The sequence below is a fragment of the Sarcophilus harrisii genome, chromosome 1 (genome assembly GCF_902635505.1).
Source record: "Sarcophilus harrisii chromosome 1, mSarHar1.11, whole genome shotgun sequence".
Lineage (NCBI taxonomy): Eukaryota > Metazoa > Chordata > Mammalia > Dasyuromorphia > Dasyuridae > Sarcophilus > Sarcophilus harrisii.
The window spans coordinates 466,404,548-466,429,699 of NC_045426.1; the positions used below are offsets into that span (position 1 = coordinate 466,404,548).

The 25,152-nt window shown below is 30.9% G+C and overlaps 1 protein-coding gene across 2 annotated transcripts in view; it reads right to left on the reverse strand.

Annotated features, from left to right (window-relative positions):
* The window catches only part of LYN (LYN proto-oncogene, Src family tyrosine kinase), a 124,479-nt gene that overhangs the window by 39,134 nt on the left and 60,193 nt on the right, over positions 1 to 25,152 (reverse strand). Inside the window, exons 3-9 of one of the 2 annotated variants that reach the window (XM_031946389.1) lie at positions 18,209 to 18,345; positions 15,265 to 15,316; positions 14,860 to 14,965; positions 13,430 to 13,528; positions 13,209 to 13,312; positions 10,741 to 10,890; positions 9,582 to 9,734 (exon numbers count right to left, since the gene is read on the reverse strand). In XM_031946389.1, coding sequence (XP_031802249.1) covers positions 9,582 to 9,734; positions 10,741 to 10,890; positions 13,209 to 13,312; positions 13,430 to 13,528; positions 14,860 to 14,965; positions 15,265 to 15,316; positions 18,209 to 18,340 — 796 coding nt within the window. In that variant the 5' untranslated portion in view covers positions 18,341 to 18,345. The remainder of the gene's footprint in view (positions 1 to 9,581; positions 9,735 to 10,740; positions 10,891 to 13,208; positions 13,313 to 13,429; positions 13,529 to 14,859; positions 14,966 to 15,264; positions 15,317 to 18,208; positions 18,346 to 25,152) is intronic. The other variant, XM_031946390.1, reaches the window with a different exon arrangement.

The following is a 25,152-nucleotide window of genomic DNA, read 5'->3' on the forward strand; positions in this document are numbered from 1 at the left end:
CTCCAGACTGAACCAGAAAAAACACACATGATAACAACAGTGTGAATGAAAAGATCAGTAAAGGCAACCAAACTCTAAATGATGCAAAACTTATAGTGATCCATGGGAGGAAACTCCTAAGACTCCTACTTTGTCAAAAGTAGTTGGTCACTAAGCTGCCTGTTTTAGCTGAATTGTTTTTCATTGTTAAAAAAAGATGATTCAATCTCAGGAGATAAAGAGAATATCCAGAAATGGCTCTGATGCAAAATTGGCCTTAATGAGCTTATTAAAAAACGCAAGCATGGCAAAATATTTTATTTCTACTATAGAGGAAAAAGAGAAGAAGAAATGCTTTTCTTGCTCTAACACTTTTATAGAACCAAAAAAAAAAAAAAATGCCCTCTATAAAACAGGTTTATCCAGTTTATTTTCAAGGAAACAATTAATTCCATGAGATGGGGGCATGTCTGCATTGCCACCTGGTGATTCTATTTTCTATTTGTCAGCTAGTGGTCAAAATTATTTCTCTATTGAAAGATTTCCTTTTATGTTCTATTTTGATTCAGTATGGCTTGCTGCTATCAAAAATTCAAGACTATATTCTGCAACAAAAGCCTTAATATACAGGAAAGATAGAAAATAAAAAATCAATAAAACCACATCCTAGATTATTTTCCCCCCAACAGCTACCTAAAGAAAATAATAATTCATGAGATTATAAAACTGATTTGTATTACATTAAGAAAATCCATAAAATGTAAAAATATGGTCTTTTCCCTAAGAAACGATTTTCTCCCCACCAAAATTATAATAAAAGAGAGACAAAAGCAAGATACAAAAAAAGAATCTTTTGGGGTTATATTTCAAAACTAGAAGAGATTAAGTTATAAACTCTTTTAAAATGCTTTACAAAGAGTTGCCAAAAAATCCAAAGTTACATGATATTAGTTAGCTAAAAAGTTTGATAGGAGATAAAAACTATGCTTCCCAAGGTCAGAAAAAATTATTAGAAAATACTGTGACTGCTAAAAATATTAACATTTGCTAATAAAGTTTATAGTCAGGACAATCAGTAAAATAGTTAATTGCATGTTTTTCAGGGATTTTGTCACCATTAACATAATAACAATAATTCAAAATGATGAGATATGAGTTCATAATCACATCTACATGGCCTATTTATATAGCACTAAAAATCAAATATTACTTTTGTCAAGGTTATTTACTAGAGGCCTCCAGTTTCAAATATAGTAGTCACTGGACTTTCAATATCAACACAAATGGAAAATGGATATTTTTGATCATTCCAAGATGTGATTAAAAACTTTCTTACTGAGTGACACTAAATGATAGTTGAAGAATGCAGAAGTTTGAATGAACTTGTTAAAGAAGGCCTATTTATATTTGCTAAACACTGGAGTCAGGAAGAGCTGAGTTCAAATATGCTCTCAGACACTAGTTATGTGACTCTGGGCAAGTCACTTAACAGTAAATTTCCTCATATATAAAAAGAGCTGAAGAAGGAAATGGCAAAAACCATTCCAGTATCTTTGCCAAAAAAACCCAACAGGGGTCACAAAAAGTAAGACATTACTAAAAAGTGACTAAACAACAACAAAACACTGAAAAATGAATTTTTTTTTTTTGCTTTTTAAGCATGCAATTGATTTAGAAATTTGATTAAATTTATAGAAGTAATAGGAACTATGTATGTGATTTATTTGGCATAGGGAAATTCTAGGATGAGGAAAACCCCTTTACCATGGCAGGTAAGTACCTTCTTTTTAACATTGTCTTGGTGAAGGTCATTGAAAGGTGAAGGGATATAAACCCAGACAGCAAGAAATCTGATCTAGGTTAAATACATGCAATCCTTTTACACATATTTCCATATTTGTCATATTATGCAAGAAAATCATACCAAAAAGAAAAAAAAAAAAAACATGAGAAAGAAAAAGCAAACAAAGAAAAAAAAAGGGTGACTAGTTCTTCACATGACAAGGATGCAGTGAAAGTACCAAAACTTTTCCCAACCAAATTGAAATTTTATCTACAAGAATTTCTCTTTCTTCAGCAAACAAATCTCAGAACCAAAGAGTGAGAGGAAATGTAGTGCTTAGCTTCATTGGACAACAATTTTCCCTAGTGTAACAATCCACAAAGGAAAACATTTTGCCCCAGTTAGACATCAAGAAGAACTCATAAACAAGAGGAAACATCTTGAGGAGAAATAGTCTCTTTATTCTTCTCCCTCTCCCTGAACTGGTCACTTCCTAGTATTTATTAATTACCTTTTCAGACAAAAATATTACAAATTTTAACAAACTACCCCATTTCATGCATATTTTTCATTTTTAACAAAAATTTGTTTATTCATTTGACTCAGTAGGAAATTTTTTAATTTTTGTTTATAATAAATAAGAAAAGATTACCTTTCTCCATAGATTCTTTAAAAAAATAAAAACATTACTCAGACCCTCAATGGCATATATCTTAATGTGTTTAATTTTTTAAAAGCACTCATGTCTCCAGTAAGAATGAGAAATTTAAAAAATACATTATTAAATCATATTTTCTTACCTACATTAAATCATATATACTACATTCATGGATACTATTTCTATGTTAAATGTATTCAGTATATTTGTTAATTTCATTGCTTACAAAAAAGTGTCCTGAGTCAAGGGCAAAATCATAGGAGTAAATCAGCAATGATTTCTAAGTCTCATTTTTAGTGGTGCATTTTATAATATTGTCTCCTCCCACTGTTTAAAAACAAACATCATACATATAATATACATATACACATGTATGTTGATATACACGTATGTGTATAAACACATACAAAAATAACTTCCTTGCCCGGACCCTATTATCTTCAAGATAGGGTGTGCCAGATAAAGAAAATCTCTTTACTAACTGTGTGAAGGAAATGGGAAATGACTCCCAATAACTTTGCCAAGAAAACTCCAAATGAGGTCACTAAAAGTCAGACATGACTAAAATGACTAAAGAACAATGCAAATTGACAACTGTTTTACAATTAATAATATAAAAAGCAACCTCAGCACTGAATAAGTTGAAAAAAAAAAGTAAAGTAAAAGTTAAGTATCTTACCCATAATCATACAGCTGGCAATAATGAGTTAGAGCATTTTCATATGGTTACAAAGAGCTTGATTAGTTTATCTGAAAACTGTTCATATCTCTTGATCATTTATCAATTGGGGAATGGCTCTTATTTTTTTTTTATAAATCTGACTCAGTTTCCTATCTTTGAGAAATCATCGTTTCTTATCAGAGAAACTTGCTTCAAAATCCTTTTCAAAATTACTATTGCTAACTGTATTTTCCCCATTTATTCTGTTCTCTCTTCTTTTATCCTATCTCTCCTCAAAAGTGTTTTGCTTCTGACCACTCCCTTCCCCAATATGCCCTTCCTTCTATATCTTCCTCATTCCCCCCCCCGCCCCTTTCTTATTCCCTTTCCCTCCTATTTTTCTGCAGGGCAAGGTAGATTTCTATACCTACATTGAGTGTGTATGTTATTTCCTCTTTAAATCAATTCTGAAGGTTCACTTCCTCTTCTTTATCTCCTCCACTGTAAAAACTTTTTTCTTGTATTTTACGGCAGATCACCTCTCCTTTTCCCTTTTACCCAATACATTCCTCTCTCACCTCTTAATTTCATTTTTTAAAGGTATTATCCCTTCATATTCAATTTACATCTGTGTCTCTGTCTATATATACTCCTCCTAACTGCCCTAATAGAAAGTTTTTATGAGTAATACATCATACTCCCATGTAAGAATATAAACAGATTAATATTATTAAGTCCCTTACGATTTCCCTTTCTTAATTACTCCCTTATGATTCACCTGAATCCTGTATTTGAAAATCAAATTTTCTATTCAGTTCTGGTCTTTTCATCACAAATGCTTGAAGGTCCCCGATTTCACAAAAGATCCAACTTTTCCCCCTGAAGGATTATACTCAGTTTTGCTGGGTAGGTGATTCTTGGTTGTAATTCTAGCTCCTTTGCTCTTTATACTTGAATTATTTATACTTGAATTGTTTCTTTCTGATGCTTGCAATATTTTTTGTCCTTGATTGTGATATCCTAAGATTCAGTGCCACATGGCATCACTGGGAGATCATGAGTGCTAAAATTGGATTTTTGTGGCTATAATATTCTTGGCATTTTTCATCTTGGAATCTCATTCAGGAGTGATCAGTGGATTCTTGAATTTCTATTTTACTCTCACATAGTTTTTTTTAATAATTTCTTGAAAGATGGTATCTAGACTTTTTTTTTTAATCATGGTTTTCAGATTTTTGAAATATCTCTCCTGAATTTATTTTCCAGTTCAGTTGTTTTTCCAGTGAAATATTTCACATTGTTTTCTATTTTTCATTCTTTTGGTTTTGTTGTTTTTTGATTTAATATCAAGTCATTAGCTTTCATTTGCTCAATTCTAATTTTTCAGGAATTATTTAACTTGGTGAGCTTTTGTACCTCCTTTTCCATTTGGCTAATTTTGCTTTTTAAGTCATTTTCCTTTTCATTAGCTTTTTGTACTTTTGCATCACTCTCATTTCTCTTCTTAATTTTTCCTCCACCTCTCTTACTTGATTTCAAAGACCCTTTTGAGCTCTTCCACTGCCTGAAACCAATTTTTATTTTTCTTGGAGGCTTTGGATGTAGAAGCTTTGACTTTATTATTTTCTTCTGATTGTGTATTTTGATCTTCCTTGTCATCCTGGTCATTTTCTATGGTTGGAAATTTTTTTCTATTGTTTGCTCATTTTCCCAGCCTATTACTCAGCTTTTAAGTCTTTGTTAAAGTAGGACTCTTTTTCTAGGGTAGAGAATGCAGTGTTCCCAACTTCAGAGGCTTTGTGCAAGTATTCAGAAATCCTTCTAGGGACTTTTAGTTTTTCAGTTCTTTCAAAATGATATGACTCAAAAAGAAGTATGTCTGCTACTCCCCTGGCCTATACTCTGGTCTGTGAGAGACCATAAGTACTTCTTTCTGCCCCAAGATTGTGAGGAGGATCCCTGATTCATATGTTTTAGTATACTAATGCTCCCCTTTGCCCTGGAACTGTGAGCTAGGATCATCTGAGTATGAGCAAAGCAATAAATTTCTGTCTCAATGCTAGTAAAGTGACCTCTTTGTTACCAGCTGCTTGAGCCCATTCCCCTTTGCCAAGGAAGTCTGTAGGCTGAGACCTCCAGAAAATGTTGCTATTGCTACAACCTTCACTACCTCTGCTGCTATTGATTGAATGGCTCCCAAGGCTTGCTGCTGTTTTGTTGGGACTACTATGCTCTCCCATCCTGGTACAGTAGACCTTTTCTGCTGATTTTCTGTTTTAGTTGGCTGAAAAATTGCTTGACTTTTTGCTAAAATTTGTTTAGTTATTATTTCAAGGTATTTGGAGGGGTTTAAGAGAGCGCTAAGTTAAGTTCTTGTCTTTATTCCACATCCTGGTTCCATCTCTTTCCAGCCTCTGATTTTTGCTAATTATATACATCCTTGATATTGTCTTCCTTCCTTATAACTACTTCCTCACAAGTTACTGTCAGTTATATACTACACAGCCTTACACTACCTATGTATTTTTCCATTGTTTTTGGAAATCACTACAACCTTGATTCTCCCAAGATTGTGATATCCTACGATTCAGTGCCACATGGCATCACTGAGAGAAGATGAATGCTAAAAATGGATTTTTGTGGAAAAGAGCAACTTGAGACCATCAAGAGTGCCAATGAGGTTTCTTCCTTAAAACCTAGCACTTCCTACTATCCAATTTTGAACTACCCAGTTCATTGTCCATATTCATAGCTGGAATAACATCCTTTTGTATCCACTTTGTTTTCACAGCTAAGGAAGATTAATCTTTTTTGTATTACTGTGAATTTCAACTGAGGAAGTTTTGATTTCTCTGACCAACTTCATATTCTAAAGTGCCACTATCTCTTCTTCACAATGTGGATGAAGGAGCTAGACCTAAATATGGTTCTTTAAATATTAATAATGTGATCACATCTTTCCAGAAATCCCAGAAGATTAGTTCCATTTTACATCTGTAGTCTTTCTGGTTTTATCTACAAATGGTATCTAGAAGACTTGATTTAGGTGGATCACACACCAAGTTCCTTGAATTCTCATTTTTTTTTCCTGTTATGCTTGTAATGTTTTTTGAATTGATTCTACTCATAATTCTAATCCTCAAATAACTTTGCAAATAATCTTTTCCTGAAAATAGATGTTCTTCTTTGCCAATTGGCAAGGAAATTAATCTTTTCTGGTTGTGATGATTTAGGGGACTCTATTTCCTCAAGTGTTTTGTATTGATTATATAAGGAATGGTAAGGATCAATGTTTCTACTCTTATATTTTTCAGAACAGATAACATTTGGAATAGTTGAGACTGGAAATGCTGCAATTGCATATTGTTTCTTCTGCCTATCTTTATAATTCCTTCCAGTTTAATATTTAATTTAATCTCTCTTTTGATCAGTCAATAATAATTAAGGTACAGATTAAAGTAGGGAAGCATCAATGAAAAGAGAAAAGAGGTAAATAGGAGGCAGTTCGGTATAATAGAATTGATGTTACCTTCAGATTCAGAGAACAGTGGTTAGAACTCTATCTATACTATTTATTTTCTATGGCTTTGGCCCGTTCCCTTTATTTCTCTGGATCTCAGAATTCTTATTTGTAAAATGAGAGGTTGAATTATATGATCTCTAAGATCCACTTCCTTTTTAAATCTCTGATTCATATGACCTGTGATCCATGTTTTATAGACTTATTCAAAATGAAATTTTATCTCTTAATAATATTAAATTTATTGCTTCCTGTCACTCACATTGGAACCCTCAGTCTTATTTTATGCTTCTCAGATCAAGTAACCAGAAGCCATTAAGGCTAATACCATAAATAGAAGAGCTAATTAGTTGAAAAATAAATGAGTTTAAGGAAGAAAAACAAGGAGGAGTTAGCATGACAGTGGTTAGCATGGTTAGCATGAGGTCAGGAGAACTGAGTTCAAATAATTCTTTTATTGCTTATTACATATATGATCTTAAACAAGTAACTTAAAACTTTCTTAGCCTCACTTTATTCATCTGTAATATGGAGACAGAGGGGGACAATGGATAATTTCTAAAGTCCCTTAAAATTCTAAACTTATAAACTTATCAAATAACTGAAAGAAATGACATCTAGGTGGAGACAATTAAGGACTGGGAAGGAAGAGTTAATACAGCTGATATTAAGAAAACAATTGGGTTGCCCAGATCCCTGGTAGGACCAAGGAACCTGAGTTACAGATGGTTAATGCTTAACATAAGCAGTGTATATGGAAGATGAATTTTTAGAGGTTAGGAAGGCCCATGTTATATATGTGAGAAGAGGGAGAAGATTAATTTTAACCCTAACAATGCAGAGCCTTTAGAATAAAAGATTCAAATCATCAAATTAGAACCTCTAGGAACAATCATAAAGTTCATAAGATTTTTGGACTTGCTTAAAAGCCTGACAGAAAATTTGAGGAAAATATAATAGGTAGTTATCATATCCCCTTAAATTGCTAACCTTACATATTGGAAGAACTTCCTAAAAACAATTTTCCTGTTTCATCATTTATACCCACAATCTTACTGATATTTGTTCCTCCTGACTGATTAAAAAGTCTGTACACAGAATGCTTGCCCCCGCTCCTCCCTTTCCCCTAGTAAGTGACCTAGATGCTTCATTTGACAAGTGTTGTCAGTAACATCTCTAATACCTAATGCTCCATGAGTAGTGGAATTTGGATGCCACTTGTTTTAAATAGTGATGGCTAGTCTTGTCCTTCCTACTGACATACAAAATTGCAATTTTGTGTCTTTTAGTTTGGCTTCAATATTGAATATCTTTAAGTCCTTTATGAAATCAAGAAAAATCACTATATAATTGTACTTAAATCCCCATTTATTGTTTTCTTCTTTGATAATCATATTCTTTCTTCCCCTCAGCAAATATCTAAAGCACATATCTAATATGCATATTGGCATATAATCCCACCTATCACTTATTATTAAAATGGGGGAAAATATATATAGAGAGAACTGCAACCCATGGAGGGTTGGAAAGAGAAGATGATCTTGAGATGCAAAGACCTCAGTGCAAAATGGGAACCAACATAGGACCTAGAGTCCAGAAAGACCTATGTTTATAAACAAGAGATATAGAAATCATGAGAAATAAAAGGGATAATTTTTATTATATAAAATAAAAACTTTTTTAACAGAAACAAAACCAATATAGCTAAAATTAGAAGAAAAGAAACTGGAAAAAAACTTTATTGCAAGCTTCTTTAATAAAATTTCAAATAATATAGATAACTAAGCTGAGTTTATAAAAATAAGAGACATTCAGCAATTAATAAATGGCCAACAGATATGAATAGGCAGGGGAAATTTTTTTCAGAGGAGGAAATCAAAGCTATTAATAATAATGTGAAAAAATACTCTAAATCACTAATAATGAAAGAAATTAAAACTAAAACACCTCTGAGATATTATTTCATATGATTCAGATTACCTAAGATGATAGGAAATGAAAATAATAAACACTGGAGAATATGTGGGAAAATAGGTACACTAAGTCACTGTTGGTAGAATTGTGAGCTACTCTAATTATTCTGAAGAACAATTTGGAACTATCTGCTTGGTAGATGGCAATAAATTAAGTGGTAATGATCTAGTAGAAGATTCTTCTTTTAGAATTAGTCCCATTTTTAAAAAAAGAAAACCTTAAAGAAAGTAAGAATTTGTCTTGAAACTCCCTACCCTCCTTTTCTATTTCATATGCCTTCTCTTCAGATATCCAGAATCTTTTACTCCTCAAAGTCTTTTACGAACCTAAAGTGATCCAAAAAATTTTCAGTTTCAAGCCTTCATGTATGACTTTTCTATATCCCTGAAATATTTTTAATTTAAAAGAATTAAAAAGAGATAGAAATTATTAAGGCAGAATTAATGAAATTCCATTAATGGCAAAATTCTGTCATTTACTCCCATTGATCATTGGCACATTACTTAAACTTCTCTCAGCCTCAGTCCCAATTCTCTGCATGTGCTCCTACTTTACTGCATATAAAGCCTGCTCTCAATTCATATTACCTTTATTAATGACATAGAAATACATTTTATGACCTTTAAATATTTCTTCAGTTCATCTAATTTGGGAAAAAGTAGTCATTTAAATCTGTAGCATAACAGTAAAAAACAAAATTTCCTGTTTTTCTCCCTTAACTGGTTATTTAAAAAGAAAACTGTTCAAAGGGGAAATGGATACAAGATAGGAATCATTCTTGTCAGGAAAAAAGATGTATTTTCCAGACTGTTCCTTATCTTCACCAGGAATAAAGGAAGGCAACTGAAGTATTGTCACTGAAACTAATTAATATTTTGTATTATCATATGCTAAAACAGATACAAAGAAAGTTCTCTTATTCTAATTCTCATTACATTTTTTAACATTCCAAATAATCTAATTTACAATGTGGGAAAGATTTCTATATGATCCTTTGACCACTCACCCATCCAGACTTCTCCAAATTGTCCAGCTCCAAGCTTTTTTACTAGCTTAATTGATTCACGGGGAATTTCCCAAGCATCTTTATCCCATGGTTTTTGTGGTTTTGGACTAATACATGCCTTCTCAAGCCTTCTGCACAGACCATCTGGCTGCTCTAAATTTTAAAGAAAAAAAACTCATTAAAATAGGATTTTGTAGTTACATCATTTTCAGAAATTCTATATTTTAAACTGGAAGTATTTACCTCAAAATTGTCCTAGCCTATAATTTTAAGGTTTTCCTTTAAATGGGTATTAATTTGAGAAGTTTCTAAATGAAAGGACAGATTTATTTTTCTTGTTATTGTTTTAAAAATTTTTGATAGTTATTTAAAAAGTTGGAGGATAACTCCAACTGTGGCTCTCACTCTAATAGAGATGGATTATGACAAACCACAGTGAAAATATAGAAATACCTATTCCAGTGTATTGTGTTAATGAGAGCATTCATAATGCCATAGTAACCACTAACAATGGTGATATCCTTAATTAGGACACTACCAATAATGACAACAATTGCACAGACCTGAAAGAGACACAGAACTGAAGTAAACTAATAAAAATGGTGAAGTAGGTTAGTGGCTAGGTGACCAGAATTAAGACAGATGTAAGAAATGTGGAGGAATTCGAATGGACAAGACTTGGCAACTGAATGGCTATGTGGAATGAAGAAGATGAAATTGTAAAGCTAAGCATTAAATAGTTGTATCCTCAATGGAGAGAAGGAATAAACATTGTGTACCACAATGATGTACACTGATTGTACAGAATATGTGTTCATTTGTATTTTCTTCCCTTAAAAGAAAACATTAAAAATCTTCCTAAGGCCCATCAGAAAAAGAATACGTTAGGTAAAACTTAATCAACTTGTTTCTCTGATAATTGAACTAGGACAGCACAATACTTAAACATTACTATTTTCTTATTAACAGCAACAGTATATGGGATACTAACTGATAGATATGTGTATCCCAAGATATTATAAATTACCAAGATCATTAGAAGTGAAGAAGCATTTGCTTTTTAAAAAGATAAATAGCTAAAATTTTAAATATAAAAAGCATTTTATACTATTATTAATTATTAAAAACGCGTGTTGTAGTATTTTCTTTCTCTACTTACTTTGATAATGCTTAATCATGTCACTGATACAGGGGAAAGTAATTCTTGGAGATATATAATAACCTCCATTGTCCAGACTTCTAATTTTGTAGTGCTTAATCACATCACCATGCAGTGGGTCATAATCTCGAACAGAGAGAGAGTAACTTCCTATGGAAAAATAGGTTAAGAAATAGTTATAGATTTCCATTTTATTTTACAGTATAGAAAATGTATGTTATTAAATATGATAAATGTAAATTAAGTTTAAAACTTTTCACAGTTATCCTTTAAAAATGAAATTTTGTCAATCTTTTATCTTTACATAAAGTTTTCCCCAATTGACTCCCCTTCTTTTCCTCCTTGAGGGCAATCCCTCATAACAGAGAATTTTTAACCAACATATCCAGAAGAAAAAAAACCCTGACATTATATTCAGTGTCCCACACTCATAGTTAGTCTCTGCAAAGAAATTAGAGCATTGCTTGTTGGTTTTTTCCTTCTCATTTCCCCCCTTTTTGATCTAATTTTTCTTGAGCAGCATGATGAATATGGAAATATATATATAGGAGAATTGCACATGTTCAACATATATTATTTTATTTGCTGTCTAGGGGATGAGGGTGAAAGGGAGGAAGAAAAATATGGAACACAAGATTTTGAAGGGATGCTGAAAACTATCTTTGCATGAATTTTGAAAATCAAAAGCTATTAAAAAAGAAATTGGAGGAAATATATTCTCATATATATTCTTTAGGTTAAATTTTGGGTGTTATAATTCCATGAATTTTGATTGTTATCATTTTGTTGTTCTTTCCACCTGCACTAGTGTAACCATTGTATACTTTGTTTCCTAGTTCTGTTTACTTCACTTTAGACCATTCTTATGGTCTTTCCATACTTTGCTGTAGTTATCATATTCATCTTTTTATGTCCTGCATATTTTACTACTCTCTAGCCTGTGGGGTTACTTTGCTTCTAGTTCTTTTGTATTAAAAATATTGGATAATATTTTCATACACACTCACAGGGCTTTTAAAAAATTCTTTGACTTCTAGGATATTTGCCTAAAAATGGGCTCTCTAGGTCAAAGGGTTTAGAGACATTAGCATATTTCTTAGTATAAGTTCAATTGCTTTATGTTAATGATCAAATTTTAAGATCTAGAGTTTTTAAATATTCTTTTGAAATATTTCACACACATGCACACACACACACACACACACACACACAGGGCTTTTAAAAAAATCTTTGACTTCTTTAGAATATTTGCCTAAAAATGGGCTCCCTAGGTCAAAGGGTTTAGAGACGTTAGCATATTTCTTAGTATAACTTCAAATTGCTTTATATTAATGATCAAAATTTAAGATCTAGATGTTTTTAAATATTCTTTTGAAATATTCAAAAGATAAACAGTATCAACTCTTTTAAGAAACTTATCTAACATATTTAAATTCTCTCATAATGGATTTTTTCATTTGTTTTAAAATAAATAGAAATATAACTTCCTGATTTATTTTCTTTTAATAATAATAGCTAACATTTAAATAATGCTTACTATGCAACAGGTATTATGCTAATTTTACTTTATTACTTTTTATTTACTTTGTTTATAACTTCATTACTAATTTTACTAATATTACCTCTTTGGACTCTCACATCAACTCTGAGAGTAAATACTATTATTTCCCCCATTTTACAGATGAAAGAACTGAGGAAAATGATTTAAAAAGAGTTAGTAAATGTCTAGTTCTGGATTTGAACTTAGATCTTACTGATTCTAGTTCCAGCACTCTATCCTTTGTGTCACATAGTTACCTTTATAAAACATTTGGATGTTTGAAAACTATTTTAAAGACTCATATATTGTAAGAAATAATCATCTTTATAACAATGGCTTATTTTTATTGTTTTTATACTATACATAACAATTCAAAAATATTTTTTGTAATTCAGAATTATTTTCAAGTTCTGAATATAAGCATTTCTTAGGAGAAAAAAAGAGAAAACAGGATTGTCCATGAATCTTCAAATTTCCATCATTTATAGCTGGTTTTTAAAATTATATAATAAATTCAACATATAGTTCCAAAATTCCTCTTTGCCCCCTCTTTGTCTCCTTGCTTTCCTTCTAAATTTCAGTTCTTCTGTTCATCTTTAAATGTTTTACTGACACATACTTTTTAAAAATGTATTACCATTACTAGCCCTCTTTTTCAAACCAATTTTCCATCTTTCCAGGAACTCCCCCATTTTAAACCTTCTTTTGGGACCAAAAACCTCATATTGATCTGGGGGATTGATCTGGGGGGGAACCTCCAAAATGTATATCTCTCCTCAAAATAACATTGTGAAAGCCTACTCTTTCTATAATCTCCCAAATTTTAAAGTTTTAAGTTTTTGCTTGTACTTCACTTAGTTATGTTCAAAATAGTTTCAGTAAACTGCTTCAGGAATACTTTTTTAAAAATAAAATAAATGTGTCCTACCTTTTAATGTTTCACTTTCTCGGATAAGAAATGCTCCTGCACTATTTCCTGGTGCCAGAAGCTGTCTTTCAGCATCTTTCCGGGTTATATCCTTAAAGAACCATCTGAAAAGGAAATTTGAAACAGTTTATTGATGTTATTTCCTTGGGAAGGAATGGTATAAATAAAGTAAAAATACAATAGATAGTGCATCAGTTAAATGAAATTTTGGAAGAACTTACTCTTCTGTTTCCAAAGTATTGATTTTTGCTACATAATTGCTGGGAATGAAACCTTCTTTCTTGGATATAAGAGATCTAGCTTTCCACCATTCTCCATGCCTAGAAGAAAAAGATGTATAAAAGAATGTTCATATCAATAATTCAAGAACTAGTTATTGCCCTTTTTGGTAGATTAAGCTAGAACTCCAGTAATTTGAGTAATTTGAGTAATAACATCACTCTCCTCTTTCTTGAGTCCAAACATAGGGTGAATATGGACTTTATATAAAGCACTGATTCATAAGCCCAAATGTGAGTCACTTTAGTGTTACACAGAGCATTTTTAATGGATTATATTACCATATTTTAGAAGCACACATACACACTTGTATTAAGGTATAAGTCAATTATTTAATTCAATTCAACTTAAGCAAATGTATCACTATTCTTGTGACAAATTTAAAAAATAAAAGGAAAATGAGACAAGTGAGCAAATGTCACCCTTTTGTGTTTTATTAACTCCATTATTTACCTGGTTTTTATTGCAATGTTCATTGTAGGAAAACTCTGAATAAAAAATTCCAATGTAATGAGTCATTTCCTCATTCTCCAGTTTTTATAAAGAAGTTATACATAGAACCAACTATATGTTATGTGTGTCTGTGTGAGGGGAAACAAATAAAAGATGAGAACTAACTTATATGATTTGCCTTCTCTCCAAGATCATTGAGAAGTATGAATTGCCTACTCAAATGCCTTCATTCTATTACAGAATTGGGAAAAAAAAGTCTTTGGCTACAATATGCATGGGGATCTTTACAGTTTTCCCTCATCAAATTTATTCAGTAATTGACATGATAGCACATATATTCCAAACAGGTTGGTATATCCTAGAGGTAGCTAAGGTTAAAAGATGTGGAATGTAATTCTCAGGTCAGGAGCTAGTCTACTGCTCTAAGTAAATGAGATAGAGTAGGAGGGGTTAGGGAAATAATATGGGAAATGAGATACTAAATATCTATCAAAGTTACAGTATTAATACTAAGTATGGGCTTACCAAATAAGAATGGTTGGTTTTTTATCTTAATTTACTTTAAATTTATAAAACCAAATTAAGTTTTTTAAGTAAAAAGTGGTATCCTTAATAGTGCTTGAAGCCTGCTCAAACAAAAAAAAAATTCCTAAAGTTGTACAACAGATGAAAACAAATGACATTTTTCTACAAAGTAAAACTAGTTAGAGAGTTTTACTAGTCAAACTTAAAAAACAAAAATAGTTACTTTGATCTTGCACTATCTGAGTACCAAACTGCACTAGTGGCAAAGATATAAAGTTTCACTTTCACATGACAAGATTCAGATTAACATTGAGTTACTATAATTATGATAAAGGCTGTGGATAAAAAGGGTATGGGAATCAAAGGCCAGAAGTTGCAATGGGAAAATACTTACTCTTCAAGGATTTTCAATTTTTCTCCTTTCTTGAAGGATAAATCATCAGGGTGAAGGCCCTCATAGGCATATAAGGCTATTACCACATTCCCTTGCTCTTCTGGATCTGTTAATGAATAACTCAAGTGAAAATACCTAAAAGATAAACCCTCAGAAACATTGATCAAATGCTTGTTCTGTGCACAATACTGAGTCAGTAACTATACAGAGGTATCTTAAAAGGAATGACACATGGTTCCTAACCTTGAGGAATAAAGGAATGGACAGTCTACAAGGATCCACATGAAGAAATAGATATAATTATTTGCAATAGCATAGGGTGTATACAAAAACTAAGGGGAAGTTACTTTATAATGGACCTGAAAGTGTTCTCAAAAGCACATGGATGTTCAGATGAAAACATACCTTTGTTTTGAAACCTTTGTCCTGGTAAAAGTTGAGTGCCTTGATTGAGCACCTACAAAGAGAATATGTGTTAAGCATCTCTTCCCAATAATGGTTTTTCTGGATCATATCTGTGTTCCATATAGTGTTTTTATACTAATAGTGGCAATTGGGATGTAAATTTGATGCTTCTATTTAAAAAAAGGGAAAAATACAACTGAAAATTCTGAAAACTTATGTTCCATAATAGCTTATGGGATTGAGCAGAACTAGGGAGGGATCCTGCAAGAAGACAGGATAAAATGCCAAATGGAGATTCTCACCACTGTCTAGTTACTGTAAATTCTGATGATATATTTTCTTGACTCAGGAAGCTTCTAATGCTTCTTGAAAGATAGTTTGAGGGTAAAGTGATCACAAATCCTTTAATTTTATTTCATTGATCATTTGATTAAAGTGATTTAATATAAATAGTACAAAGTATGCACTGTTAAAAAAAAAAAAAAAAAGAAAAAGAAAGACCCCACCATAGATATCCCCAGGCTGATAGAATTCTATCATGAATACTAAGGCTTTATTGGGTTTTTTAACCTGCCTATAATAATTAAATGAGCTCTAAATATGCTTTTTCATTTGGAATTCCCTTTTATACTTAATTTCTTGATCATTAAAATGTGTAGAATTAATGCAGTGTTTGTTTATATAAGACTTGAAGAAAATAATCCAAAGATTAAAAAAAGACTAAAATCTTGAGACTAGAAAAATCATATTATACAGCTATTATTACTGAGTTTGCCTCTTTGAATGATTTTCAAATACGTCATTAATTTATGCTTTTAAAATGAGACAACCTGTATTTTATATGCATTATTAGCTGATGACTCCCTATTTTTAGTAATCAGAGCATAATATGTATATAAAATACCTAAAAATTTATAAAGTCTTTACATTTATCATCTCACTTGATTTTCTCAATAACCTTATAAATGTCCAATTATTATTGCTATTTTACAAATTAGGAAAACTAGGCTCAGAGGGATCAAGTGATTTGTGCTAATCTTACCATAAATGTCAGAGTTTAGACTTAAACTCAGGACCCCAAGTCTAAAACTCCTTCCTTGATACTATGCTGTCCCATCTTTTTTGACATAATGTCTCTTTAAAAAATGTATTTCCAGTTATGGCTATTGATTTTTAGTTGATTTTTTATTTCTATTACATTTCTATTCTATTATTTTTCTATTATATTTATTTCTATTATTCTATTATATACCTATTACATTCTACTATTTATTCATTGGTGCTTTTGTCCATTTACCCTTTTGACCTGTGGTGTATATTTTCATGATTGGTCTAGCATGTAAGTAATTACCATGGTCATCAATTAGAGCAATTAGAATCCTTGATCTTCACCTACATAGTCAAAGGTGCCAAGTGAAACACCATAGTGCATTGTTCATTATTATTAAATTTTCAACAATATTTAGCTATTTGTGATTAATAAATTGATTTTTAACCTCATTATTATTGAAAAAATTTATAAAGCAGATAATTTCTCCCTATTAAAATTAAATTAAGCATATTTTAATATTTTCCTTTACCTAGTAGTTGTAATCCAACAGAATTGGAAATGCAAATGCAATTAAAAAGCACTTGATTTAAAACATTCAATTTATGTTGAATGTGCTAGGAAAGAAGGATGCAATTTTGCATGGGAATTTTAACATCTCATAATGAGAGAAGTAAGAATCATTTGCTTTTCTCCCCACATTTCTTTGGCTTTCTATTTATAAAGACAATGATTTGAATGTGGCAAATACAATTCCATGAGATTTGTACTCATATGAGAAATATTATAACTTCAAAAAAGTCCAAGACATGCAACTGTTTAATTTTTGTACCCTCTCACTTTCTATCACATCTCAATTCAGTCACTCTTAACCTTTCTCAAAAAACTTTCCTCCAACTCATAAATGCTCAAAAAAACTTCTATACATGTTTAGTACCTGAAAAAATCACCAACTAAAACCAAAATATTTACATTTTTATATATTGATTGTAGGAGACCAGAAACTACAGAAATAGTATAGCTCTCCAAAATATTTTATATTATAGAGATATTGTTTAAAATGTTCTTAGTGGTTAGGTATTGAATGATCCTATTAAACTATACTATGAAAAATATGTAATTGATTTTTTTTTTTGGTGGTGATAGGATATGAAGAGGAAGACATAGAAGGTTTAATATCAAGTACATTTAAAGTCCCTATTCTTAATTTTTTTTCCTTCCCAAGAAATGTAATTTTACTTCTTTGTTAGCCAAAACCTTTCTGGAAAGAATGAAAATGAAACATCACTGATTTCATTGTTATAAAAGCTTGGCTAGGGCTTCCAGTAAAAAAGAATGAATATATTTAATTTTTTAAAAATTCAATTTAAAAAAAAAAAGGATCTACAATGTTCTGCCCTATACTAAAAATTAAATTCTTTTCCTTAATAAGTTTGAATAGTAGAGGAGAACACAAGGGAAATCTAGGAAGGAAAGAAGAGTTGCTTGGTAATATTTTAGATGTATTTTGCATTTTAGATACACTTTGCATTTGCTAATCTCACTATATATTCTAATACAAACTTTTTGCCTTTACAGAATAACAGGTTTATTCTCTTGAATTTGAAGTATTTGGTTTGGTTTTGGGGTGGCTTTTTTTTTTTTTTTTACCATCAGTGATATAAAATTTTTTTTCTCAATGTACAAAAAAGAATGGAATTGTCATTATACAATAAATGGCCAGATATCTATATATCTGCCTTTGTGCATGCCTTTAAAAAGGATGAATTACAAAACAAATCACTTGAGAACCAATCAAGATGACATTTACATTCATATGTTCTCAATTGAATTTTAATTATTCCAGTCATGCTTGGATCTTGTTCTTGGAATTCTCCCCTGAGACTATCTACTTACTGGCCTTTGCTGTTTATTGGACGTTGGATCTCTCACATAAATAGTTCGGTCAGTATTACGTACTGGTTGGGTCTTCAAATCTATTCCATCGTGAGGTGGATTGTCTTTTCTTTTTGATTTTATACATCCCATATTTCCTGTTGGGAAAAAAAAATTAACTTTTTAACCATACTAGAACTGATTTTTCATTTTAATCATCACACATGCAATTAATGATATTATCAATTCACAATTCTCCATTTATATCATAGCTGGTCAATAAAGTTATATATAGATACTATCAATAACATTAGTAAAAATGTAATTGCTCCTTCCTCTAGGAATTATCAAATAAGCAGAAAAGCAAATTCCAGACATTAAGAAGTACATAACAAAATTTAAAAAGTAATTTCCTTTTAATAATAATTTTAGCTTTACTAGGAGCTTACTAAGAGGCAACATAACTTAGTGATAATGTATTGTGAGCTAATAAGTCCTGTATTCAATCCCAGCTCAGATACGTATTAAATATGTGCCATTGAGCAAGTCACTTAACCTGTGTTTGCCAATTTTCTCATCTGTAAAATGGTAATAATAATAATAATAATAATACCTACCTCCCAGGGTTGTTGTAAGGCTAAAATTAGATGATATTTGAAAAGTGTTTTGTAAATTTTAAGGTATCTTGAAAAATAACTATTTTAATTTTATATGATAAAATAAAGGATACTAGACTTCATTAGATATTGAAGAATCACAGATATACCATGAAATTCTTTACATAAAGGTTATTTTGAAATAATTATTTCTAATTTTCATTTCATACAGATGGAAAAATAAAGAGATTCAGACTGTCAGTAATTTGTAGGAAGTCAATAAGACTTAAACAGAATTAGGATTAGAAATTCATCATACTCAATTATTTTTTAAGAGATCATTTCAGTTACACTACATTATCTCTGATCTATTTAGATTTGTCAGAAACTAGTTCTATTTCAAAGTATTATTTTGTAAATCATAAAGATATTTACAAATTCATTGTTGAAATTCAGGTTACCAATTTTTTCAATCAGCACTCACTTTCGTATCAACACTGCCTTTCTAAGTACATACATAGATATACATTTAATTACAATTTATTCTAGAAACCATTTATTTCATATGTATTTTATTTTCAAAAATCAGACAAAAGGAAGTTTAACATTTCATTTGAAAATAAAGACTATGGATCCACTATGTTTCACCATTCGTCTCTTATTTCTCCTACAGATGACAAATGCAATCCAGATATACCGATTAATATTACAATTAAAACATAATTTTCCTATTTGCAATATTAGTATGTTAATTCTAAGGAATCAACTTAAAAGTCACGTAAAAGCCTACTATATTGAAAAAAGTAAAATAGATGTTTCATTTAATGTTTCAATCCATATTCAGTCTGTCATAGTCCTACTGATGCAAAATATCAGATTACCATGTTCTTAAAATAGTTTATCTTTTCATTGTGCAGATATTAGGGATATGATTAGATATTCTTGAACTTTATAGATATATTGATCTCAATATATTAAATCTACTTTAAGATAGCACTACTATAGGCTTTAGAACAAAGAAAGTCAACAACAAGGCAAATTTCTCCATCTAATTCTTAGGCTTCCATAGTTAGGACAAGACAACAATTGCAAAAATAAGGATTACTTGTTCTAAATGTTTATTTGTTCATTGTGAAGAGAAAGGGAATGATTATGATATCTCTGGAACTTTTATAGAAAATATATTCTGGGATCCTCAACAACTATTCAACATCTACTATAAGATAGGCACTGTACTAAGCACTGGGGATACAAAGAAAGTTCAACAACAACAAAAAACCCCAAATCTATTCTTAAGGAGCTCAAGTCTAATAGACAAGACAAAATGCTAACAACTATGTACAAACGAGCCATATAGAGAACATATCAGAAATAATCACCAGAGAGAAGGCACACGAATTAGCAAGGAAGATCCAAAAGATCTTCAGAATGTAGGATTTTAGCTGGGAGCTCTGGAAATAAACTGTTTGTTTTGAGGAACAGCAAGGAGACCAGTGTCACTAGAGCAGAGGATGTGAGGAGTGGTGTAAGGTGTAAGAAGACTAGAATGGGATGGTACAGATTGTGAAGGGTTTTTGAAAGCCAGAGAATTTTATACATTTCATCCTGGAGGGGATAGGAATCCACTAAAATTTATTTACTAGGGAGAATGATACATTCAAACGTATGCTTTAGGAACATCACTTTGATAGCTGAATGGAAAATAGAATGACAGAGATTTGTATCAGGTAAATCATAAAAGCAGACTACTGCAAAATAGTTTATGTTTAAAGTGAAGCACCAGTATCAGAGGAGAGTAGGGAGCATATGGGAGAAATGCTCTGAGGGTCTATTTCACATAGACGCAACTTGGATACAGATTGAATAAGGGACTTGAAAGCGAGGAGTTGAAGATGACACTCAAGCTGCAATCCTATTTTTGACAGGAATAGGGAAATCTGGAAGACCAGGGGGTTTGGGGAGAAGTTATTAAGTTCAGTTTTAGACTTGTTTAATTTGAAATGTCTACAAGACATCCTATTTGAGACATCCTATCTCTTCAAATAGTTGAAGAGATGAGACTGGAGATCAGCAAAGAGGTTAGGGATGGAAAAATAGATCTGAAAGTGATTGGTATGGGAACAATAATTGAGCCTATGATGAGATCACTTCACCATGTCAACTACTTAAGCGTTTAAATTATTCATTTTATTATTCAATTTGTTTCAATTATTCAATTTATAGAAAAACAAAGAACTGAATGTTTCTTTCCCAACATACCCCAACTCGAGTGAGCCTTGAGCACATATCCAATACTACAATATATTCCTAGATTTAAAACACTTAAAAAACAAATTACCAACTCTGAACTTTCAAGAGTCTTACTAATTTAAACCTTGAGTCTTCATCTCTTACTTCTAATGAGAAAAGAAATGAAAATCTCTCTCTTTTTTAACCTAAGAATTGCCCTTTATCTCAATTACTAAATGAGAGATTGCTGAAAACAAAACTACTGTCTTACCACAACTTCCTAAAATTCAAAAACTGAGCCTTCCTAGGAATGACAACTATCCATCTTGTGCCTAGTGGAAACTCAGAACTTTCCCCTTTTGTAAAGAGAGGTATGACATGAGTTGGTTACTAGATTGAGGATTTGTATTGGGGATATTAGAAATGTCCTTTTTCAATCTATTTGATGTAATATTTGCATGAGAAAACCCTTTAAACTTCCAATTTATTGAAAATATGTTTTCATAATATATATAACAAATGTAAGGTTTTATCTTTTTTAAAAGATTTTTTTTATTTTGACTCAGAAATATTTGCTGATGTGTATACATTATTTCACTGTTTCCATGCACATGAAAATTCAGATTTATTTAAAGATATATGTGGTTTTATATGTTGTGTATGTATAGGTAAAAAGACTGTATAAGATTTTTTATTTGGGGAAGATTGTTAAATATCTAGATTACTTGTGAAATAAAAATGAACATAAATATAAAAAAGAAGTATGGCCTTATTGGTACAACATGGTTAATCACCCAACAAGCACAGAGCAAGTTTGATATCCTGTTCCTATTTTTTTTTTTTTAAAAAGCAATACAAGAAATTGGTCAAATTAGGCCAAAGAGAAGTATGGGAAAACCAGATTTGAATGATGATATTCTTAATTAAAATGATGCTGAAATTCATTAATAGACTTAACTATTAAAAGAATTCCTACAATGAAATTATTTCTGTGGAATGCCATTCTGCCTTTTTAAATTTCCTTCCATTAGCAGTTTGCATAACTCAGGTTTTGCTTTTACTCACCCAAATAGAAAAAAAAAGTGTCCAAGATAGCATACATTTATTTTCCTGTTATCCACTTATTTCTGCCTAATGGAATAAAAACCTCTGCATCATTAATTTCCATCTTCCAGACAATAAGCAAATTAGAACTCATAAGAACTTGTAGAAGAGTCTTAGGAAATTTTAGGTTCTCCATAACTTCCAGAAAAACATAAGTGGGGCTAGTACTCAGTAAACTTTTTCAATGAGCATGCCAGACAAAGAAAAATTATCTGCAAAATCAGTCCTGTCTCCAACAGCTAAAAGTAGCCAATCATTCTCTAACCATCAAGTCCACAGGGATAGCCAATATCACTATTTTCACTACCGGTGCAGACAGACGTTCAGGGATAAGACCCCATAGGGTCTGGGATAATGGAAAGCAAGTTACCTGGGGCTGGTTAGCAGATATGAGAATGAAAGCTAAATCAGATAGTGATTGACTCATAGTTTTATTTTAGGAATTTCACATTTAATGTAAAGGTGGAAAGTTTAGAATGCTATGCTTAGAATCCAAAGATATTATTAATCATTATGATACTTAATTCTCCTTAGTTCTAAATACTTTAATCATTTTCTGACACATATTTCTATCTTTTTTCTTGAGAAGGCAACATGATACCATGGAACAAACCTAACCTGGATTCAGAGGAATTGGTTTCAAATACTTCCTCTGATGTTTATAAGTGTAATTTTAAGTTTGCTTAATTTACTTCAGCCTCATTTTCCTCATTTGTAAAATAAAAGTGTTGAACTATACATCTCATAAAGTCTTTTCAAGTTCTGAATGAATCTAGATTTGATCTTAAGTATCTCATTCACTTCAAGAACGTGATTTGGACAGACTTCTTTTACTACCAGAGGAAACAAGAATTTGTTATTGACATTCATTATCTTACTCATTTTTGAATGCTGTTCATTCATTTTACTAGTTCGGTGTATTGGAGAGACCACTGGAAATATATAAAATATATTATTTATTATGATTAGGTTAGGTGTATAACAGAAACAGAGGGTTAGTTCAACATCAAAGAAACTAAACATAAACCATATTAATAACAAAAACAATAAAAATTACATATTTATATGAACAAATAGAAAAAAAATTCTAATGAAATGCAATACATTTAAAAAATATCATTTAAAAATCAAGAGCTAGCATTAATTATAATAAAGAAGCAAGGGTATTATTATTTAATTATGTTTTAGGAATGATAGCTAGTATATAAAGTAAGCTGAAGGAATGAACATTGGTAAAGATAACTTCAAAATATTTTTACTGGATGATACCATAGCTTATTGAAAATCTTAGATATTCAATGAAAAAATAATTAATAATTTTCATAACTTGGCAAGATATGGAATAGATGCATAAAATCAATCTTTAGATATATTACTAGCAAAATCTAACAAGAAATAGTTTAAAATTTCCATGCAAAATCTTATATAAAATACATTAGCTATCAGGAATCATCCCACAAAGATACACTCAAAATCATTAAAGACTTTATATACATAAAGGAATACAAGAAATTGGAAAGAAATTCATTGTTTCTGATTGGATAATAATGACAAATAAATTATCTTACAGATTTAGTGCCATATTGAACTACTAAGAGCTTTACTTGAGATAGTTAGATAAAATCACAACAAACTACATCTAGGGGGAAATAAAAAGTAAAGAATTTTAACAAAATTGGTGGGGGGAAATGAATGAGCTCTAGTATTACCATATCTCAATTAGATGATAGAGCAGTAACTAATAAAATTATTTGGTACTGGATAAAAGCTAGAAAAGTTGATCAGTGGAACAGACTGGAAAAGCAAGATCTCAAAGTGATAGAACAGAGTAATTTAGCATTTGATAAAATTAAGGATACCAACTATAGGGGGTCAAGATTTCCAATTTAACAAAAACAACTAGGAAAACTGAAAAAACGCTGTTGTCTGAAATTAGGTTTAGACAATGTCTTATTTACACAATAAATTCCAAATGAATATATGACCTAAATGTCACATCATTTAAAAAAAAAAACAGAGGTGACTATAAGGTGGGACCTAGCAAAACTATGTGTGAGTGGACAATTCTTAACTTTTTAGTTCTTAAAGAATTAATTAATAAAAGATAAAATGGGCAATTTGAATTACATTAAATAGAAGCACTTTTGCACAAATAAAATCAATGCATCTAGAATTAGAAGAGAAATAGCTAATCAAGAAGAACAATTTGGAGCAAATATCTTTGTTAAGGGTCTGATATTCAAGATATATAGGAAACTGATACAAATATTATGAACAATTATCACTCTCCAATAGATGAGTGGTGAAAAGATATGAACAGGTAGTTTTTAATAATCATAAGAAAATGCTCAAAATTACTATTATAAATAAAAATGTAAACAAAATAACTGATATTTTACTTCATTTTCAACATATTGGAAAGGATAAGAATGATTTAATGATAGTGAAATTGTGGGAAGATACATACACTAATACATTGTTAGTAGAGTTGGTTGAATTGACCCAACAATTCTAGAAAATTGAAATTCTATATTAAAAAGTAAATCGTACATATCATTTGACCCAGTAATACAAGTAAATATATAACTTAAGAAGATCTAAGAAAAAGGGAAAGGTGTTTATATTTAAGTTTTTTATCATTATCTTTCATGGTAGCAGAGAAGTAATAGTTATAAAACAGATACTTATCAATTGGAGAATAGCTGACAAAATTATATCACATAAATGTAGTTGTGCATTACGAAATTACAAATATGAAGAATTCAGAGAAACTTGGGAAGACCTGTATGAATTGTGCAGAGCACAGTAAACAGAATTTGGACAATTTTCATAGTGACCATAATAATGTAAAAGAAGATAATACTGAGAGACTTCATAAATAAGCATCTAGTCATTTACATCAAAGGACTGATGATGAAGTATGTCTACTACCTCTCAAAAGAAAGTGTCAAACTATTTAAAGATGTGAAGTTAGGTTCTACCACTTATTACTACCTCTGTGATACTGAGCAAGCCACTTAACCCATCTATGTCTCC